The 20079-nt window shown below is 36.5% G+C and overlaps 1 protein-coding gene across 1 annotated transcript; it reads left to right on the forward strand.

Annotated features, from left to right (window-relative positions):
- The first annotated feature begins 7320 nt into the window (after positions 1-7320).
- On the forward strand, positions 7321-19534 carry LOC125260274 (rho GTPase-activating protein 39-like). Its single transcript, XM_048178558.1, has 5 exons — positions 7321-7476; positions 12665-12864; positions 13406-13497; positions 18023-18192; positions 18272-19534. The coding sequence occupies exons 2-5, from the start codon at positions 12755-12757 to the stop codon at positions 18464-18466; spliced, it is 567 nt and encodes a 188-aa protein (XP_048034515.1). The 5' UTR covers positions 7321-7476; positions 12665-12754; the 3' UTR covers positions 18467-19534.
- The last annotated feature ends 545 nt before the right edge of the window (positions 19535-20079 follow it).

Raw genomic sequence — 20079 nt, forward strand, 5'->3', positions numbered from 1 at the left:
ATGAACGGAAAAAAATGCTTTTATTCTCCCAGTGCTCATAATCTTAACTTAAATTTTAAAGGTGTATTCAGTAGTTCTTCAGCTTGCATTAGCATTGCTGTTCTTCGCTTGTCTTAAAGGGTTAGTTCACCCAAAAAATGAAATTTCTGTCATTAATTACTCACCCTCATGTCGTTCCGCACCCGTAAGACCTTCGTTCATCTTCAGAACACAAATTAAGATATAGATGACATCCGAGAGGTTTCTGAACCACACATAGGCAGCAACATCATTGCAACTTTCGAGGTCCAGAAAGATAGTAAAGACATCATTAAAATAGTCCATGTGACTACCGTGGTTCAACCTTAAAGTTATGAAGCATCGAGAACGCTTTTTACGTAGTAAACACAGTGCAGCGCTTCCGGGTTCTACGTCAGAACACCGGCTCATTATTGGTTGGCTCCTCCATCAGCATCACACACATGCGTCGTGCTGCTCACATCGGCCAATAATGAGCCGGCATTCTGACGTAGAACCCGGAAGCGCTGCACTGTGTTTACTATGTAAAAAGCGTAGGAGACTGTCAGGGATAAGAAATTGTTGAATAAAGTCATTATTTTGTTTTTGCGCACAAAATGTATTCTCGTCACTTCATAACATTAAGGTTGAACACGTGAACACGACTATTTTAACAATGTCTTTAGTACCTTTCTGGGCTTTGAAAGGTGCAGCGACGTTGCTGCCTATGGATGGTTCAGAAACCTCTCAGATTTCATCAAAAAATATCTTAATTTGCAAGAATAAGCAAGAAAAACATCAGATTTTCTAATTTCAGCGTTGTGTGTAGAGATTGACCGATATATCAGTTTACCGATATTTTCCCCGATATTTAAGCATTTTACCATAACGGGATATCGGTTTTGTAATATTGGATTTACCGATAAACGCCGCCATCTTTTTACAGCGCATCTGAGGGGAGACGAGACAACGGCATGCACAGGTAAACTTACCTGCTTTGTAGTAATTAGTAAACTTTATTTAACATAACAGCCATTAATGCACAAATTAGATGCGTTACATAAATTTCTGAAACGTAGCTAGTTTATGCAGCTTGTTTCTAAGAAATAGAGACGAGCTCACAGAGCCACGTAAGATAATCCGTCAAGTCCTGTCCCAATAAAGATGTAACTTTGCATGAATTAAATAATACAGCCATGAATGAGCACATGTTGGAAATAAAAGCGCTGAATTTAATTCTCTCTGTTGTCTATGCTCATCATTAGTCTCGTGAAGTCGTCTGCATTTTGCTGTTCACTCAGCGGGTTGATGCTCAGGAAATGCTCCACGGCCACCGCATGTAACTTTTAACAAGATTCACTTGTTTAAAACACCGTAATTTACTATATAACCATTAATTCGCTAATAAACATCCAAGTAAACACAACTCTATGGAAATTAATTATTTATTATCTCCACAGTTTGAGTATAGTTCAGTGTAAATGCATAGATAAACAGCGCTTTGTCAGCAGATATTTCATAATCTAGAGCGACAAAAACATAATAATAATTCTGACATAACATACCAGTTGAGAAATGCAATAAAATACAATGTTTTGTTTGTTATATTCCAATATTCCAGAGATTATTATTCAGTTATTTAACATTATCCAGCAAATTATTCTTCACTCTTTAGCCTATTAAACAGCTTATAAATCTACTAAAACTTAAAATGAAATATTGCATTTCTGCAAAGTTTATATGATTCCTGTCTTTAATTTATTTTCTCCATTTGAAAACAGACATTCTACATTTATTTTGCTTATTGTTAACATTAGTGTTGCTGCTGATGCTTTTTATAAATAAAATTATTTTTGTAATATGAAGATTAAAATTAACATGAAAGACTACTAATTTTCAACAAAAACAGTTTAGTAACAGTGCACTTTTTTTTTGCACTTTCAGATCCCTCTATTCATTGGTGTATAAATAAGATTTGTTTTCTATGCAAGGAGGGAGTGATTGTTATAAATAAAATGGTTTGCTCAGTTCAGTGGTGTTGTAATCGTGTCAAAAACAGAAGTATAACAGTAAATAAATATCGGTTCTTCATATCGGTTATTGGGCACATCGTCGATCACTAGTTGTGTGTATGTGGAAACCAAACGTCAGGAATGTTGTTGTGGTTCTAGTGTATGGAAAGTACAAAGGAAACAGCTTCACTTGTCTCATACTGCCATCGCTAAACACCGTGTTCATTTGTCTCATGAACTGACTAAAGTGTTGTCCGTTTACTTTAGTCATTGTTTTGGCTGGATTGGAACATTCCAAGTGACACCTCTGCAGCTTCCTGCTCTCTGACTGTGGATGCTGGGAATGCTCTAGAATGGCAGAAAGTTACCATTCACTCTTTAAAATAAATAATTTTTATTTGCATTTATGGTTCCATGAAGAACCTATAACATCCATGGAACCTTTCCATTGCTCTAAAGGTTCTTTATAATGAAAAAGCTTCTTCACACAAAGAAAAAAGTGGTTCTTTTAAGAACTGTTCACTGAATGGTTCTTCTGTGGCACTGCTGCGAAAAAAATCTTTATTTTTGAGAGTGTTGCTGGGCCGTGTGCCCCAGGAGATGGCATTGTGGGAAGGGCCGGAGTTCAGGGGCCCTTTTGAAAGAGAATAAACACTCTCAAAGGACTTTATTATTTGACTTGGCACTGTTTTTCTTTTTTAGTAATGTCCTTTTACTCTCTCACTGATGTTTCAGGATGTTTTGTGGGGGTGTGGCCTCCTCCTGTGAGGTTAAAGGTGCATTGTGGGGGGAAAAAAACGCCCTGTATGGGCTCAAAAAAGCGCCGTTACAACATTTGCACTGTTTGTATGCAAAACAGCCCTCATATCAGCACGTTTCCCTTCTCATGGGTTCAGTTGAAATGTCCAAACTGTCATTCATTATCTTTAAGTGGCTGATGATAAAAGTGTGTTTAAGCACACATTCACAAATTACTCTCATCGCTCATGACGGAGAGAAAGAGAGGATGTGAAGCGCAGAGTCCGAGAGGATGGGCGATGAAAAGAAAGAGGAATAACCCTGACAAAGAACAGTAGAGTAGGGCTGGATGGTATGATGGTATAAGATCCTGCTCTGTATACCACAGTAGATATATTTAGGCAGGTTATCTTTGTTATTTAAATAACTACAAAGAAACATGGAGGAATGTAAAAATATGATGTGGGAACTTGTTATTAAGAGTCTTGTAGGGCTCAACGTGAAACGGTTGCTGAGTGTTTGCTGTTATGGTTGCTGAGCAACGTCAGAACTTTCCCGCATTAATATAGAACTCAACTGGAGAAAAATATGAAATGTGGCTCATCAATCAGAATTTAAAGTCAGAACTGTGTGTTTTAGAATATATATCCACCTTTTAAACGTTTGGGGTAGTATTGACATTTATAATGTTACAAAAAATTCTGTTTTAAATAAATGATGTTCTTTTTAACACTCTATTCATCAAAAGATCCCGAAAAAAAAAGAAAGAAAAGAAAAGTTGTGTCTGTTCGATTAAACCATCAAAATATGAGGAACATATTTTACATTTTCAAATATTTTAGATATGAGGGAAGAACAAAACACTAAACTTAGTTAAGGTATTTATCTGACAAAATTATTTGGCAAAAAAAGGCAAACTACAGCTACAGGTTTTATTTTAATATGCAAAAATGCATAGAAAAACACTTTTTATTTTTCTATGCATTTTTGCATTAAAAAATAAAAGCTCAAAGGAAAAAGCTTACACTGACTAAAACATAATCAGTTATGTATTTTTTTGGCTCTCTCTTGTTCATAATCTCTTTGTATGGCAGCCTGGCAAAAAATTATATCTGCACAATTTGGCATGTTTCATTGTGTTATCACAAACAAAACAATTGAACAACTACGCAATATGCTTACAAAATCTTTGACAAATTAAAAAAAAATCAAAACAAACTCTTTCCCCTCCATTGACGATATTTTCCAACAATCCATGTTTTCACTGTTATACGGTAGGGGGCGCTGTTACACTGTGTCCTAACCAGACGTGATGCGATAAGATTCTAGCGACAAGCAATTTGACTGTCCACACTAGACGCGACACGAAAACGAGAAGCGATAAAATCAATCAAAAACCACAGCCAATCAGAAGAGAGTGTGGGCGGGCTCTCTTGGAAAGAGCACAGCGGACACAATGAAATGGGCAAGTACATAGTAAAATTCATAAATATTAAATTTAAACATTATTTAAAGTACATACGGAGTGACTGAACCAATCTTTGTCATAGAATACACTTGTTTGTTCGCATTGAGTTGACAGTTCGAACGTTCTTGTGCCCATTTATTTATTTTCAAGATCTGAGGTGAATTAGCCAGTGTTGTTTTCATTACAGCTAAAAAGCTGGGAACACAGAATGATATTCAAACTCACGTTAGATGCTTTTAACATTAAATAAAGCACATAAACACTACCTGATAATATCATTGCCATACTTTTTGTTGCTGTTCCAGCCACGACGTCGCGGAGAAATGAAACCGTTTCTAAAATAAAATATTCGCGTGTCGCCGTCGCGGCTGGTTAGAACAAAAACTCTGATTAACATGGAAAAGGTGCATTTTATTACGTGTTGCGGCATCGCGTCTGGTTAGGACAGGGTGTTATGCGTCTTCTGAAAGAGTACAGAATCTCTGGATCAAAACACAAGCGAAGAAGCAGAAACAAGCGATAGAAGCATTGCTTACGCACATGTAAAATAACATGATCGTCAGTTATGAAACCGCATATAAATCCAAACTTCTTAACATTTCTGAATGGAAATGTCGAAATGTAAAGAACTGCGAGGCTTTAGGTGTGTTGATGGACTCTATGTACTCCATCTGAATGTAATCCAGACGCAGTCTTTGACAAAAACACGATTTCTGCAGATTTTTATTCAAAATGTTGCTTCTTCTTTTTTTTATTAAACTTGCCCACATTCAATTTTCGATTAAACAAAAGAATGCATTAAGCTAGTTTTTGTCTTTATCAAAAATGCTGGTACTCGCTGGAAACTTTTTCTTAAAAAAAGTTAAGTACTTTTAAAGGGTAAAGATGTTAATTTTCCTATGCCAGACATCACTTTTGGCCACTACTGTATATATTACCTTACACAGTAATTTAGGTATGAGGACTGAGGAAAAAAATGAAGGGAAGAGGGTCAAACATCAGGAAATTAAAGAATTAAAACTGGAGAGGAAAGAGAAGAGCAGGAAACAGAGGCTGTCACAGCGAGGTGAGACAGATTCTTGTGAAATATCTGACCTGCTTGTTTAACATGAGTTTACAGCTTCACACACACAAGAGTCATCAGTTCAGGAGCTGTAAATCTCTGTGATTCACAGATTGTGCCTGATGGCAGTAGACACTCATACAGACCCACCTGTTCCTGTCAAGTCTGTTATCGGGAAACGTTGACTTTTACACCAATCTTACAGTCATTGTGTGTTTATCTTTTTTGTGAGGGTTTTCTTCAGATGTTTAACAGAAAGAAGTGGACAAGTTTTTAGTATAAAAGTAAATATCCTTGTCATTTTCTCCACATTTAATGATGCGCTAGTAGAGACCGTTTCTCAAGCACTTCAGTATGCAAATATTATAGCTTTCCCTTTTTCATTTGACAGCATAATCCATCATATTATCAGTAAAGACCTTATGGACAATCCTTCACCTGTCCTATTAGGGCATGTCAAAATGTGAGTTTTTGAACTTTGCATAGAGTTCAGTTCGTTGTTTCAAGTTATTATAGCTGCTAATGCTAGATTTTCACCTTCAACATTTTTTTTCCCATATAAAACTGTTTATTCCTCGTCCCCTCTGTGTGTTTGTGTGAGTAATGGCTGTGAAGAGCCCTGAAGCCTCTCTGTGTCTGCCCTCACTGTCTCTCAGGCTTCAGTTCAGCCCAGTCAAACCTCAGTCACCTGTTCGCTGTAAATCTGTTCCAGACCCACATAACCACGTACGGCCGTTGAGCCAAAGAATGAGTCACATTCCAAGGAGAAACAAGGGAGGGAAACGCTCTGAGAGTGTTCTTCTGTTTAATGAACAGATAGCACCTCACACTGTTGTGTAATTCATAAAGGTCACAGTGCATATCAGCCAGAGTCACTAGCAGCTGTATCGCTTTCACTTTAATATCAGTTTGAGCGATATTTCATCTGGCGTAGCTTGGATGACAGATTCCATTAGTACATTAAACGCTGGTTTCCTGTAACAGCTAAAACTTCACGCCTCATGTACCTTGTAACTGTGAGGAAACGTTCACATCTCACTTGAAACGTTCACATCCAGCTTTCATCCAGCAGGACGTTGAGCACTCATGCTTAGCAAGAATAAGGGTTTCAGCTTTCAGCTGCTGGAAAACACTTATTCGCATATGAGTCACCGAATCTGGTCTTTACGGCTAGAAGCTCTGTCAAGTTATGGATCGACTAGCAGCTACTTGTACAGCACTTATGTCTCATCAGTTTACCGCTTTCCCTTTGTCAGGTCAAGTCAACTATATTTATATAGCACTTTATACAATACAGATTGTTTCAAAATCAGCATTACAGGGATAAACAGGATTAATTCAATGATGCAAACAGAGGTAATTCTGCTGTAATGCAGCTCTCTGAGTATCATCAGTTTAACAGTGAAAACTAATGGCATGTTTTGTAATGATGTCTCTCAATGGTAGCATGTATAGGGTGAAAAGCAACGGTCCTAGTACTGAGCCTTGCGGTACTCCATATTGAACTTGATTGATAAGATACCTCTTCATTTACTGCTGCAAATTCATAATGATTTGAAACATGCTAATGCCATTCCAGTAATGCCAACATAATTCCCGAGTTTATTCAAATGAATGTTGAGGTCGATAGTATCAATATCTCTTGTGTGACCTTGTTTGCTCGGTCTTGTATTGTTTAACTGGATCGGTTGAGCATCTCCAATGTATTTTTTTCTGACCATGTTGCCAAATGTTGTTTGTGTTATTTCATTTTTGTAAATGTAACATTGAAATCATATTTAAGAAAATGTCTTAACTTAAAACTATTGAAATTCCTCCAAAGCCATATATAAGCCTTTCTCGGCCATGAACTCCGAACCTGGAGAAAATGAGTGGGTTGGCATTGTTTCTAAAGACTTCATTTATAAATCCTTTAGGGAAGAATTTTATGCTTAGGACTTTGATACAAGTCACACGATTCATTCACAAGCCAAACTGCACCTCCCCTTAAAGCCTTTAAATCCTAGTAAATTTGAACCAAAAAACAAACAAACTTGTATTTGGTCACTCAGTGGTCAATTATGTTGTTTCCTTTCAGAGTTCTGTCATTGGTCAATAATATTGCATATTAATTGTCTTTGACAGGCCTTCCCATCAGCACTTACAGCAAGTACTGCTACCGTAAACTGCAAAAAGTGGCCATTACTGGGGGCAAGAAGGTAAGAGTTTTTTTTTTTTTACTTTTTAAAAGATTAATTTTATTAATGTATTAATTAGTATTATTATCAGTAGATATTGGATTTATTTAATTGTACTGCTCATTTCCCTATTTTTAGATTTAAATAACTTTTACCGTCATCTAACACTTAAAGTCAGTAATAATAATCTTTCGCAAATCTCCAAAAATAAATTTTTCATACTATATATTATAATGTTGTGATGCTTACATTCATTTGTGGCATTTAAAATGGTTGATTTTTATGGAAGAGGATTAGGGCCAAGCAATAATAAAAAATAAAACCATCTCGAGAAAAAACTCGTTAAATTTCGAGAAAAAAGTCGAGATAAAATGTTGAGAATAAACTTGTTAAATTACGAGAAAAAACTCGTTAAATTTCAAGAAAAAAGTCGATAAAATGTTGAGAATAAAGTCATTAAATTACGAGAAAAAAGTCGTTAAATTACGAGAACAAATTCGTTAAATTATGAGAAAAATGTAGTCAAATTTCGAGAAAAAAGTCGAGATAAAATGTTGAGTCATTAAATTACGAGAAAAAAGTCGTTAAATTAAGAGAACAAATTCGTTAAATTTCGAGAAAAAAGTCGAGATAAAATGTTGAGAATAAACTTGTTAAATTACGAGAAAAAACTTGTTAAATTTTGAGAAAAAAGTCGAGATAAAATGTTGAGTCATTAAATTACGAGAAAAAAGTCGTTAAATTAAGAGAACAAATTTGTTAAATTTCGAGAAAAAAGTCGAGATAAAATGTTGAGAATAAACTCGTTAAATTATGAGAAAAAACTTGTTAAATTTCGAGAAAAAAGTCGAGATAAAATGTTGTCATTAAATTACGAGAACAAATTCGTTAAATTATGAGAAAAATGTAGTTAAATTTCGAGAAAAAAGTTGAGATAAAATGTCATTAAATTACGAGAAAAAAGTCGTTAAATTAAGAGAACAAATTCGTTAAATTTCGAGAAAAAAGTCGAGATAAAATGTTGAGAATAAACTCGTTAAATTACGAGAAAAAACTTGTTAAATTTCGAGAAAAAAGTCGAGATAAAATGTTGTCATTAAATTACGAGAAAAAAGTCGTTAAATTATGAGAACAAATTTGTAATTTAACGAATTTGTTCTCGTAATTTAACGACTTTTTTCTCATAATTTAATGACTTTATTCTCAACATTTTATTTCGACTTTTTTCTCGAAATTTAACGAGTTTTTTCTTGAAATGTAACAACTTTTTATTTTTTTATTATTGCTTGGCCCTAATCCTCTTCCGTAAATTTTAGTTTTTAGTGTTCTATTTTTTATTTATTTAGACAAAATAGTATCACATTTTAATATTGGCCATTAGCCATAACATGAAAATAATTACCAGTTTATCATACTCTAAATAACACACATTGCCCATCAGCCCTGATCTGCATCCAACATTGTTTAATTTCAATAATCAGTTCTTGATTGCAGCATTGACTTTAAACATGCTTCCTGATTTCTATTATGGTTTAACCAGACACATAGACTTTGGCTGATTCCATCATGTTAAGTCGAATGATAATTGAAAACAGTGTTTCCTGGGAGTTTTGTTTATTTGTAGATGCCAGCACTGCTGTTAGATCGAACCCAGGAGTCTCCAATTGGTCAAAAGAAGCAGTATATGGCACAGCCGTCTAAAATTGGTCACATCTGTGAGCAATCACAGCACCCGGCCTTTAGGAGCGCACCATGAGAATTACTAATCCACTAACCCAAACTAAGAAGAAAAGGTTACAACAACCCCCCAGGCCCTTCTATAAGCCTCGTCCATGAGTGAAGTCCATGCACACGCTTCACTGGTAACGGCACTGGCACTAGCAGAAGCTGTTTCCCCTCCCTATTTGTCCTTTCACCAGTCCCACCCTGTAATCAGCCATCCCACCTCTGTCTCCAACGTTTTTACTGGGTGGGCTATTTTTACCCACACACCACACAGCTACGTATTATCCCGCTCAGCGCTGTTGTTCCATATTGTGTTACAGTTGAGATGGTGTCCGTCTGTTCCACATAGTTAAGAGGGAAACTGATCAACAGATGCTTTATGCGTCAGTGGCTGGTTGACATTCAGAACTTAATTCTGTACTGGAATAGTTCAGCCAGTACGAAAGATTCTGTCATCATTCATCCTCATGCTCTTTCCCCACATTTTCTTACTTTTTCAAGCAGTGAAAGCATATAGTGACCACACACTGTCAAGTTCCAAAAATAATAGTGCTATATACAGTGGTGGTCAGAATTATTGGCACCCTTGGTAAATATGATCAAAAATGACCGTAAAAATAAATCTGAATTGTTTATCCTTTTGATCTTTAATTCATAAAATTAGCAAAAATCAGATTATGAAATAAATGTTTTTCTCCAAAACACGTTGGCCACAATTATTGGCACCCCTAGAATATTTTATGAGTAAAATATCTCTGAAGTATATTCCCATTCATATTTACATTTTTTTTAGCACACCAGGGTGATCATGAACATGAAATTGTCCAGCCGAGACTTCCGGTTCCACGGGAGAATAAACATGAGGAAACACAAAGGCCAAATTCCCTTAATCATTCATCACAATGAGTAAAACCAAAGAATATAGTTATGATGTGCTTCACAAAATAGAAAGTAGCTGTAAAAAAAATAGCTAAAGCACTGAAAATCCCCATTTCCACTATCAGGGCAATAATTAAGAAGTTCCAATTAACTAAACATGTTACAAATCTGCCTGGAAGAGGACGAGTGTCTAAATCGTCCTAATGCGCGGCGAGGAGGAAAGTTTGAGTGGACAAAGAGTCTCCAAGGATCACAGCTGGAGAATTGCAGAGATTAGTTGAGTCTTGAGTCTCAGAAAGCCTAAAAAAATGATCAAACAGCACCTACATCCCCACAAGTTGTTCAGGAGAGTTTCAAGAAAAATCCTCTGCTCTCATCCAGAAACAATCTCCAGCATATTCAGTTGTCAGTCAAGACTGGATCTTCAAACGGGACCGGCTTCTATGGTCAGATGAAACTAAAAAAAGAGCTTTTTGTCAGCAAACCCACCAGATGGGTTTGGTGCACACATGGATAAAAAGTACCCCATGCCCACGGTTAAATATACTGCTGGATCTTTAATGTTGTGGGTCTGTTTTCCTGCTGGAGGTCCTGGACATCTTGTTCAGATACATGGTATCATGGATTCTACCAAATACCAACAGATAAAAATAAAAACCTGACCACTTCTGCTAGAAATCCAACAATGGGCCATGGTTGGATCTTCCATTAGCACAATGATCCCAAACAAACATCAAAACCAACACAAAAATGTGTCTCTGAGCACAAAATGAAGCTTCTGCCATGGCCATCCCAGTTCCCTGACCTGAAACCTAAAGAAAATGAGTGGAGTGAACTGAAGAGAAGAAGCACTAACATGGAGCTGGAATCTGAAGGATCTGGAGAGATTCTGCATGAAGGAATGGTCTCTGATCTCTTGTCAGGTGTTCTCCAAACTCATCAGGCATTATAGGTGAAGACTCAGAGCTGTCATCTTGGCAAAAGGAGGTTGCAAAAAGTTTTGAATAAAAGGGTGCCAATAATTGTGGCCAACGTGTTTTGTAGATAAACATTTATTTCATAATGTGACTTTCCCCCCACTTTTAATTCTTTTTCTTCAATGAAAGGTTAGACTTTTGCTAATTTTAAGAATTCAAGATCAAAAGGATAAACAATGCAGATTTATTTTTACAGTCATATTTGATCATATTTACCAAGGGTACCAATAATTCTGACCACCACTGTAAGTAGTTTCTATTAGGGATGCACTGATATTAAAGTTTTGCCCAATAAATGTTATGTCTGATAACCAATAAATTACCAATATTTAAATGATATACTATTTTGTCGAAATAAAAAAAAAAACATAATAATAATTGTATTAATTTTCAAATAAAAAATACATTAAAAACTAAAATCAATAATACAACTACAAATCAATTTAGACAGCACAACATTATAATGCATTAAAAATTAATATTCATTTTGAGATTTACTAAAGATTACTTTTAACACTGTTATTAAATTATTAATGTTTTTAAGATTAGCTTTAAGTGAGAATTAGATGATGGATTTAGATTTAAATGTAAAATAAGAAAAATGAGCTGCACAATTAAATATATACGGAAGAGGATTAGGGCCAAGCAATAATAAAAAAATAAAACCATCTCGAGATTAAAGTTGTTAAATTTCGAGAAAAAACTCGTTAAATTTTGAGAAAAAGGTCGAGATAAAATGCTGAGAATAAAGTCATTAGATTACGAGAAAAAAGTCGTTAAATTACGAGTACAAATTCGTTAAATTATGAGAAAAAACTCATTAAATTTCGATAAAAAAGTCGAGATAAAATGTTGAGAAAAAAAGTCGTTAAATTACAAGAACAAATTCGTTAAATTACGAATTTGTTCTCATAATTTAACAACTTTTTTCTCGTAATTTAACGACTTTATTCTCAACATTTTATTTTGACTTTTTTCTCGAATCGTAACGAGTTTTTTCTCGAAATTTAACAACTTTAATCTCGAGATGGTTTTATTTTTTTATTATTGCTTGGCCCTAATCCTCTTCTGTAAATATACAATATTGGCTGATAATAAGATTGTTTTTATCTCTATCTATACGACAGTTCAAAAGTTTGGGATCAGTAAGGTTTTTTTTAGAAAAAATTAATGGTTTTATTCAGCAAGGATGCTTTTCAACAATTTCAAACAAAAGAATCCTGAAAAACGTGCATCACAGTTTCCACAAAAGTATTAAGCAGCACAACTGTTTCCAACATTGATAATAATCAGAAATGTTTCTTGAGCATCAAATCATCAGATTTCTGAAGGATCATGTGACACTGAAGACTGGAGTAATGATGCTGAAAATTCAGCTTTGATCACAAGAATAAATTATATATATTAAAATAGAAAAAAACTAGAAAGCATAGGGGAAATCAAATAAATGCAGCCTGGGTGAACATAAGAGACTTCTTTCAAAAATATTAAAAAACATCTGACCCCGAACTCTTGAATTGTAGTGTATTTATAAATCTTAGATCATCCCTAGTCTGTATAATTTGAGACCACTACATTTTCAGTTGTTTTTTCAGAGCCATTTTCTTTGTGCCTTGTTCTGTCTGTAGGGTCTGAGGAAGCCCACTCTGGAGGAGATCGATCACGGCCGGAACGCCATCGTGACACCATCTCTTTTCGGCAGCGCTCTGGAGGAGATCATGGAGAGGCAGAGTGAGCTCTTCCCCAACAGGAAACTGCCCTGGGTGCAGGTGCAGCTCTCTCAGTATGTACTGGCCCTGGGTGGAGCCCAGACGGAGGGCATCTTCAGGTGAGACAACATCAGGAAAGAGGGCTTATCATGGTCATAAATAGCAAACTCGATTCTTGTTGGTCTAATTACTAAACTACATGGCCATGCTTAGATATAAAGATTTTACGTTCTCATTCCTTCATCTGTTTTTACAACATCCCTGATAGAAGTCTGTACTATTCCTGATGATTTTTTCTTCCCCCTGTAGCCAGTATGTGTTCTCTGTTCAATAGGTGTTCTTCTTATGAATATGAGACACTTACTGTACACACTTCAGTTGTCTTGTGTTCCCTATCAAGTCCTCATGTGTGAGGCTACTTAAGAGGAAAAGTGTGTGCAAGTACACACACTCTCACACAAACACATCTGAGGATATTTCATTAAATCCTGTGTATGACAGCTTTGTCATGCCACCACGAGTGGCAAATTGGCTCCACCTTGTGGTCAAGTGTTACAGCACATGTTACAGCATACAACCTGGTCCCAAATGGTTCAGTTGATGTGGCTTTTGTTTGTTTGATGAATAAGTGTATCAAAAGCTGTTGTCTTCATCTTGTAGAGTTCCAGGGGATATTGATGAGGTGAACGCTCTCAAGCTGCAGGTGGAGCAGTGGAGAATTCCTGAAAGCCTCTCTGATCCCAATGTCCCAGGTGAGAACATCAAACACGATATGAAACATTCACATGTATGTCAGTAAATACATGTGACTCAGCATTTACATGGAGAAAGTGAGTGTCTGTCAGACCTTTATAATGACACATTAAATTAATTAACCACAATTCATTTTGTGATTTCAGTAGTTTCAAGTAGTTACTAGGTGGTTTTAGACAGAATAGACCGTATATTTAATGTGTTGGTTTGGCTATTTTGGTTATTTTAGATTTTCAGTTACTGTCAGACTGCTGTACCTGGGAAATTCAGTCTACAAAACACTTGAGTCTTTCCATAAATTGTTAGTGGACAAAACACTATTGGCTGTTTAGTCCTTGTTTGCTTTTTAGCATCTACTGTAAATGCTAGTGTACTGCTAAAAGTTGTTAAAATAAATTACAGTTAGTAGATAGTATTATGCATTAAAAATGTTTAAAGTCCCCTTGTAGTCAATAATTTTATCCCTTAAAGGTGCCCAAGAATGCTTTTTCACAAGATGTAATATAAGTCTAAGGTGTCCCCTGAATGTGTCTGTGAAGTTTCAGCTCAAAATACCCCATAGATTTTTTTAAATTAATTTTTTGAACTGCCTATTTTGGGGCATCATTAACTATGCACCGATTTTTTCAGCGCGCCGCCCCTTTAATTCGCGTGCTCCCTGCCTCACGAGCTCTCGATTATATTACAGCACATTTACAAAGTTCACACAGCTAATATAACCCTCAAATGGATCTTTACAAGATGTTCGTCATGCATGCTGTATGCATGCTTCGAATTATGTGAGTAAAGTATTTATTTTGATGTTTATATTTGATTCTCTATGAGTTTGAGGCTGTGCTCCGTGGCTAACGGCTAATGCTACACTGTTGGAGAGATTTATAAAGAATGAAGTTGTGTTTATGAATTATACAGACTGCAAGTGTTTAAAAATGAAAATAGCGACGGCTCTTGTCTCCGTGAATACCGTAATAAACGATGGTAACTTTAACCTCATTTAACAGTACATTAGCAACATGCTAATGAAACATTTAGAAAGACAATTTACAAATATCACTAAAAATATCATGATATCATGGATCATGTCAGTTATTATTGCTCCATCTGCCATTTTCGCTATTGTTCTTGCTTGCTTACCTAGTCTGTTGATTCACCTGTGCAGATCCAGACGTTACTGGCTGCCCTTGTCTCTGCCCTTTCATAATGTTGGGATCATGGGCTGGCATATGCAAATACTGGGGGCGTACACCCCGACTGTTACGTAACAGTTGGTGTTATGTTGAGATCCGTGTGTTTTCTGGAAGTCTTTTAAACAAATGAGATTTATATAAGAAGGAGGAAACAATGGAGTTTGAAACTCAATGTATGTCTTTTCCATGTACTGAACTCTTGTTATTCAACTATGCCGAGGTAAATTCAAATTTTGAATCTAGGGCACCTTTAAAACTCATATTTGATCACCAAAATGACATTAAACGTTTTTCTGTGAAAAAAAATAAAATAAAAATCTTCATGCCTTAAAATAGTTCGACTGTAACTCTACACCCTTGCCTCATTTAATATACACGGATCAATGAATACACAAATTAGCCCCGCCTCCACTCGCTAACTCCAGCTCAGAGATCCACTCGGTCAACTTACTGAGATAAACGCTGCACAATAGTATCGCTCTTTACAACATCGGACATATAATGCTAATTAATATGATTAGCCTTGCTTTGCTTGCTATGTTATCAAACAGCTAATAATGTGTTAATCTTACACAAACCATGTTCCTGTTTGCCATCTGAGTCTGCCTTCTAAACATCAGTATGGTAAAAGCCCACCGGCACGTTGACGTGATTGGTTACAAGGTAGTTTGTGACGTCACGGACACCAGCGATTTCAAACAGTGGGTTTGAGACTCTTTTTTTCACTGCAGTTTTAAAGAGAAAATACTCAGCAATGGTGCTGACTTATGAATTTGCTCATGGTTTGTCTTAAAGCATATTAAAAACACCACATAGACATATAAACAACATTAAAAACTTGATTTACTCCACAGGGGGACTTACATTTTTTTGTCTGGAAAATAAACCAAAAATATTGGACAAACAAGTGTGGTTATTTGCAGGTTGGAATAATGGGCGTGAAGAAAGGTCTTGGTTGTGAAAGCTGCCTATTAGGGTTTGGGGTCGGGTTAGGGGTTAGTTTCTGTTGCAGGGCTTGACATTAATTTCAGCTGTGGCGTGTAACGCAGTCACTCGTACTAGCCACTTTGGCGGGTGTATATATAAAATATAGATTTTTCAATTGTAGTCTTTTAAAAAGGCATCTGAAATAATAAACTATGTTCAGTGTAGTGTTGTCAAAAATATTGATTTTTTTGATCAGGGACGTGCACAGACATTTTGGGGGGCAGGGGCTCAAGTGGAAAAAAGGGCACTTCTCATAATTATTTATTTAAAAAATAATGAACCCTTAAATATATTAAGACAACTCTGACTTCCCTTACACTCACGCAATTGTTTTATACTCCACAGATTTCTACAAAATAATTAGTTCACACAGAGACCATGGTCTTCTTTAGTATTCATTAGGTTTATCACAAGAGAAGTCAACAGCAACTATTTTCAAGTAGCTACTAGCTATATATATTTAAAATAAATGACTGCACCAAGGAGAGGGACATAGTTTCACTAATAATTTGTTTATTTTGCACAAATCAATAAATCGTTTTAATTTTTTTGGTGTTATTGGAATACTTCTTTCATGAAATGGACAATTTTAAGATTTTGGTCATGTCTTTTACTCTAATGGAAAGAAAACTTAACCCTAACCCTAAACATTTAGATGGAGTTTGTTTTAAGCCTACTACCCTCCGTCAGTTTGCATCTGTAGATTTATTCGAAATGAACCAAGACAAGCTAATCTGCATATTTAAACACATCAATATTTTTTTTTCCTGAACTGTTAATGCTTAATGCGTTATATATTATAACAAATGCCTGCAGAGGGCGCCAAAAGCCTGCTGATTTTTGTTGTTAGACAGCACAGCACAATAAAATCCACGATCAAAGCCAACCATGATTAAAAATATATTATTAGTTAAATAATAATATTCGGCCGCCACTTTGTGATAGAAATGCTACAGCCACCGTAATTTCGTCAACAAGATTACGTGGACATCAAACATGCAAAGACAGAGTGATTGATGTATTATCCTGTGTAAGCATAGATATAAGAATATGCTGTATTATGATTTTTAAATAGTTTTAACAAACAATGCATCCTTAGAAAACTGTCTAATAATGTGGTTCATGGATGTGCGTCCATGGAATGCTCCTCTTCTGGTATTGACAGCCTAACCGATTTCTTTACCATGGTTCAAAACGCAATGCACAGCACAATAAAATAATTGAAATTATAATATGACATAAATTTCATTAGTATCAAATCAGGCAGATGCGTTGATGGTGGTCAAACTATTAATGCAGCGTTAAATGTATAAATAACCCTTAAATAGCCAAAACTTTCAGGTTTGTGAAGCCTACCTGAAAGAAATGCACGGGATGCATCCATAAAAAAAACAAAAACAAAAAAAAACACCCCAGAAAAAAGGGCACTTTCTCTCGAGGAAGAAAAAGGGCAGGTGCTCAAGCCCCTTTTTTGTCTATGTGTGCACGTGCCTGTTTTTGATACATATCGATACTGAAATATCTGAAACACTTTCAATACTCATTTTCCTCAGAATAGATACACGATACCAGCTGTGCTTTCTCACTCTCATCTCTCCAACAGCGAGTTGACACACAAACCCGCCTCCCCTTACTCTGGGATTGCGCATAATTTTACTCATTCCTGAAGATTACACACATAAAACCGCCTCTCAGTACTAAATTGAGTTCTTTTTCGCTGGTTATTGCACTTAAACAGTCAAATACACACAAAATAATGTCAAAATGCCAGTCTTGGCGAGTATTCACATAAACACAATTATGTTTTAAGTGAACGTAAAGAAAATGCATGCATAACAGCTCCATGTGTCACACCTTAAAGTGACAGCAGCCTAATATACCTGCTGCCAAATTATGAGTTACTATTAAAAATATCTATATGGGAGATTTTCCCCATGGTATCGATGTCACAATTGTGGCCAGTGAAAATGCTGAGTGGCTGATGAGCAAAAAAAAGTTAACGTCAAGCCCTATGTTGTAGCATTTATTATAGCGGCTTATTTTAACGCTGCCTCTAATCAAATGTTCTCTAGAATGAAAAAAGGCACTCACACTAATACCACTTGTCATTAATTACAAATGGCAAGTTGCAAATTGTTTCTGTAATAGTTATGAAATAAAATTGTCCGTCAAACCATTTCATTGGGTTTTAAAGGCAGTACAACATATAGTCCAATAACCTTTTCATTTGCATCCAAAGATATTCTGTTTATTGGATGGTCTATACACTGTAAGATTGTGCATGTCTTTGTGTGAGTATGGCTGAATGGCAATAAAAGATGTAAAATCTCTGTCTCTTCCTCTGTGTCAGCGTCTCTGTTGAAGTTGTGGTACAGGGAGCTGGAGGAGCCGGTGATTCCTCAGAGCTTCTATAAGCAGTGCATCAGTCACTATGAAGATCCTGATGCAGCCATCAGTGTGGTTCAGTCCCTCCCAGAGCTCAACAGACTCGTGCTCTGCTACTTCATCAACTTCTTACAGGTAACGCCCCGCAACATCAACACAACCCTGCAGTGTCATACAACGAATATTTCAACGCCCTGTCCTTCTCTCATCCCAGGTCTTTGCTCAGCCGGTGAACGTGAGTAGGACTAAGATGGATGTGAATAATTTGGCGATGGTCATGGCTCCAAACTGCCTGCGCTGTCAGTCCGACGATCCTCGAATCATCTTTGAAAACACGCGGAAAGAGATGTCCTTCCTCCGCATACTCATCGTCCATTTGGACACCAGCTTCATCAAAGGCTTAATCTGACAGTCACGTTTTATTCATTATTTTGTGGCATAGCTCAGAATCGAATCATCCGGGAGATGATTGATATCAGGACATTCTTCTGCTCAGAGATCTTTCTCATCTTCAAACATCACAATATTATTTCGGACAATGCCTGAAATTCCAGCTTTGGCTCAATGTGAATCATCCTGAACTTATGACTCTTCTGGAAGCCGGACTCTTTTTGAACTGAATCAGTTGACTGAATTCGATTCCACGTCACAATGATCACACATTGAAACAAAACCAATGCATGACCTTTGTCTTCTCTTGGTCTTTTATATTGATTAGCAGGGAAATGCATCCTTTGGACAATCTTAATCGTAATAACACACATGCAATATGATCTGCAGTGTATTTTCTTAATTTAATATGGTATGAGTGTTCTGATTATTTAATATCAAAGGTTTGTAAGCTCAAGTAAGAGTGCAGGGAGAATTACAGGCTTCAGCAAGAAGAGGTGAATTAATATCGCAGAGCTGTGGATAAGGACGGCTCTGAAATACTTTGCAAAGCTTGAGATCTGGTGCCTTAAATGGAGAGTGTTCGCTGATGTATAAGATGCATAAGTGCCCATGTACATAAACACATTCTCCATGCTTCTGAATTGTCAGAGGCTTCAAATGAATGGGTAACTCGAGCAATTTTCAATCTGTCCCTCAGTAGTTTTCCCAGGCGTCCCATATGGAAATAGAAAATTACATTTCCAGATGTGTGTTTTTTACATCAGTGATGATTAACAAAATCATCATTAATCACAACGAAACAGTAGCAAACTGAACCGGATCGGAAGACTCTTGCAAAAACAGCTGCTGCTCATTGGCCCGCTGAAAGTTGACTAGGTTTCAGTTGATCCAGCAGCTCCAAACAACAACAGATGGACAAGAATTTTGTGTTCAGATTTGCCCAGGCTGAATAAATGGTTTTAGAAGAAACATACTCTACGCAAGCATGGCCAACACGTGTGCAGTCGCGTCATTCATGCAGTATACTTAAAACCGAAGTGCAATTTCTGTGCCATTAACATCACCAAATGCAATTACAAAAATACTAATGACTGTTTTTATCAGTTATTTTTTCCCTAAACACTTCTCCTGTCTGCCATTGATCAAACAAACAGATAGCCCTGCCAATAACTCACGCCATTGGTTGAGCTGTTGCAAAGTCCCTTTAAGACAAGTCATTTCACTCGGCGACCATCTTTGAAACGCCTCTCGGGCATCCTGGGCATCCGTCTATGTGGGCATCATGCAATCTCTTTGAATGGGGAAACATCAAATTCTCCAAAACTGTTCGCCAACCTTACGATTAAATTTCATATTTGAAATCACCAATGAAATCTAACAACAACCGGCTCATAAATGTTGTTTTTAAACGCTCGAATCATAACAAAAAAACTGTATTTTTTAGGCTGGATCAAGCTAATGCGCAAGCGCAGACCTAAATGCGCGTCTCTTCGGAGGCGCGCGTCTGACTGTTTCTATAGAAACCAGTGATTCTAACGGCCGCTGAAGTGACGCGATGACTTTACCAGTCGGCGATTGGCTCTTATTTAGAAGGCGGGACTTAGTCCGCCATATTGCGCGTTACTCTTT

Source organism: Megalobrama amblycephala, linkage group LG24, assembly GCF_018812025.1.
Source record: "Megalobrama amblycephala isolate DHTTF-2021 linkage group LG24, ASM1881202v1, whole genome shotgun sequence".
Classification (NCBI taxonomy): Eukaryota; Metazoa; Chordata; class Actinopteri; order Cypriniformes; family Xenocyprididae; genus Megalobrama; species Megalobrama amblycephala.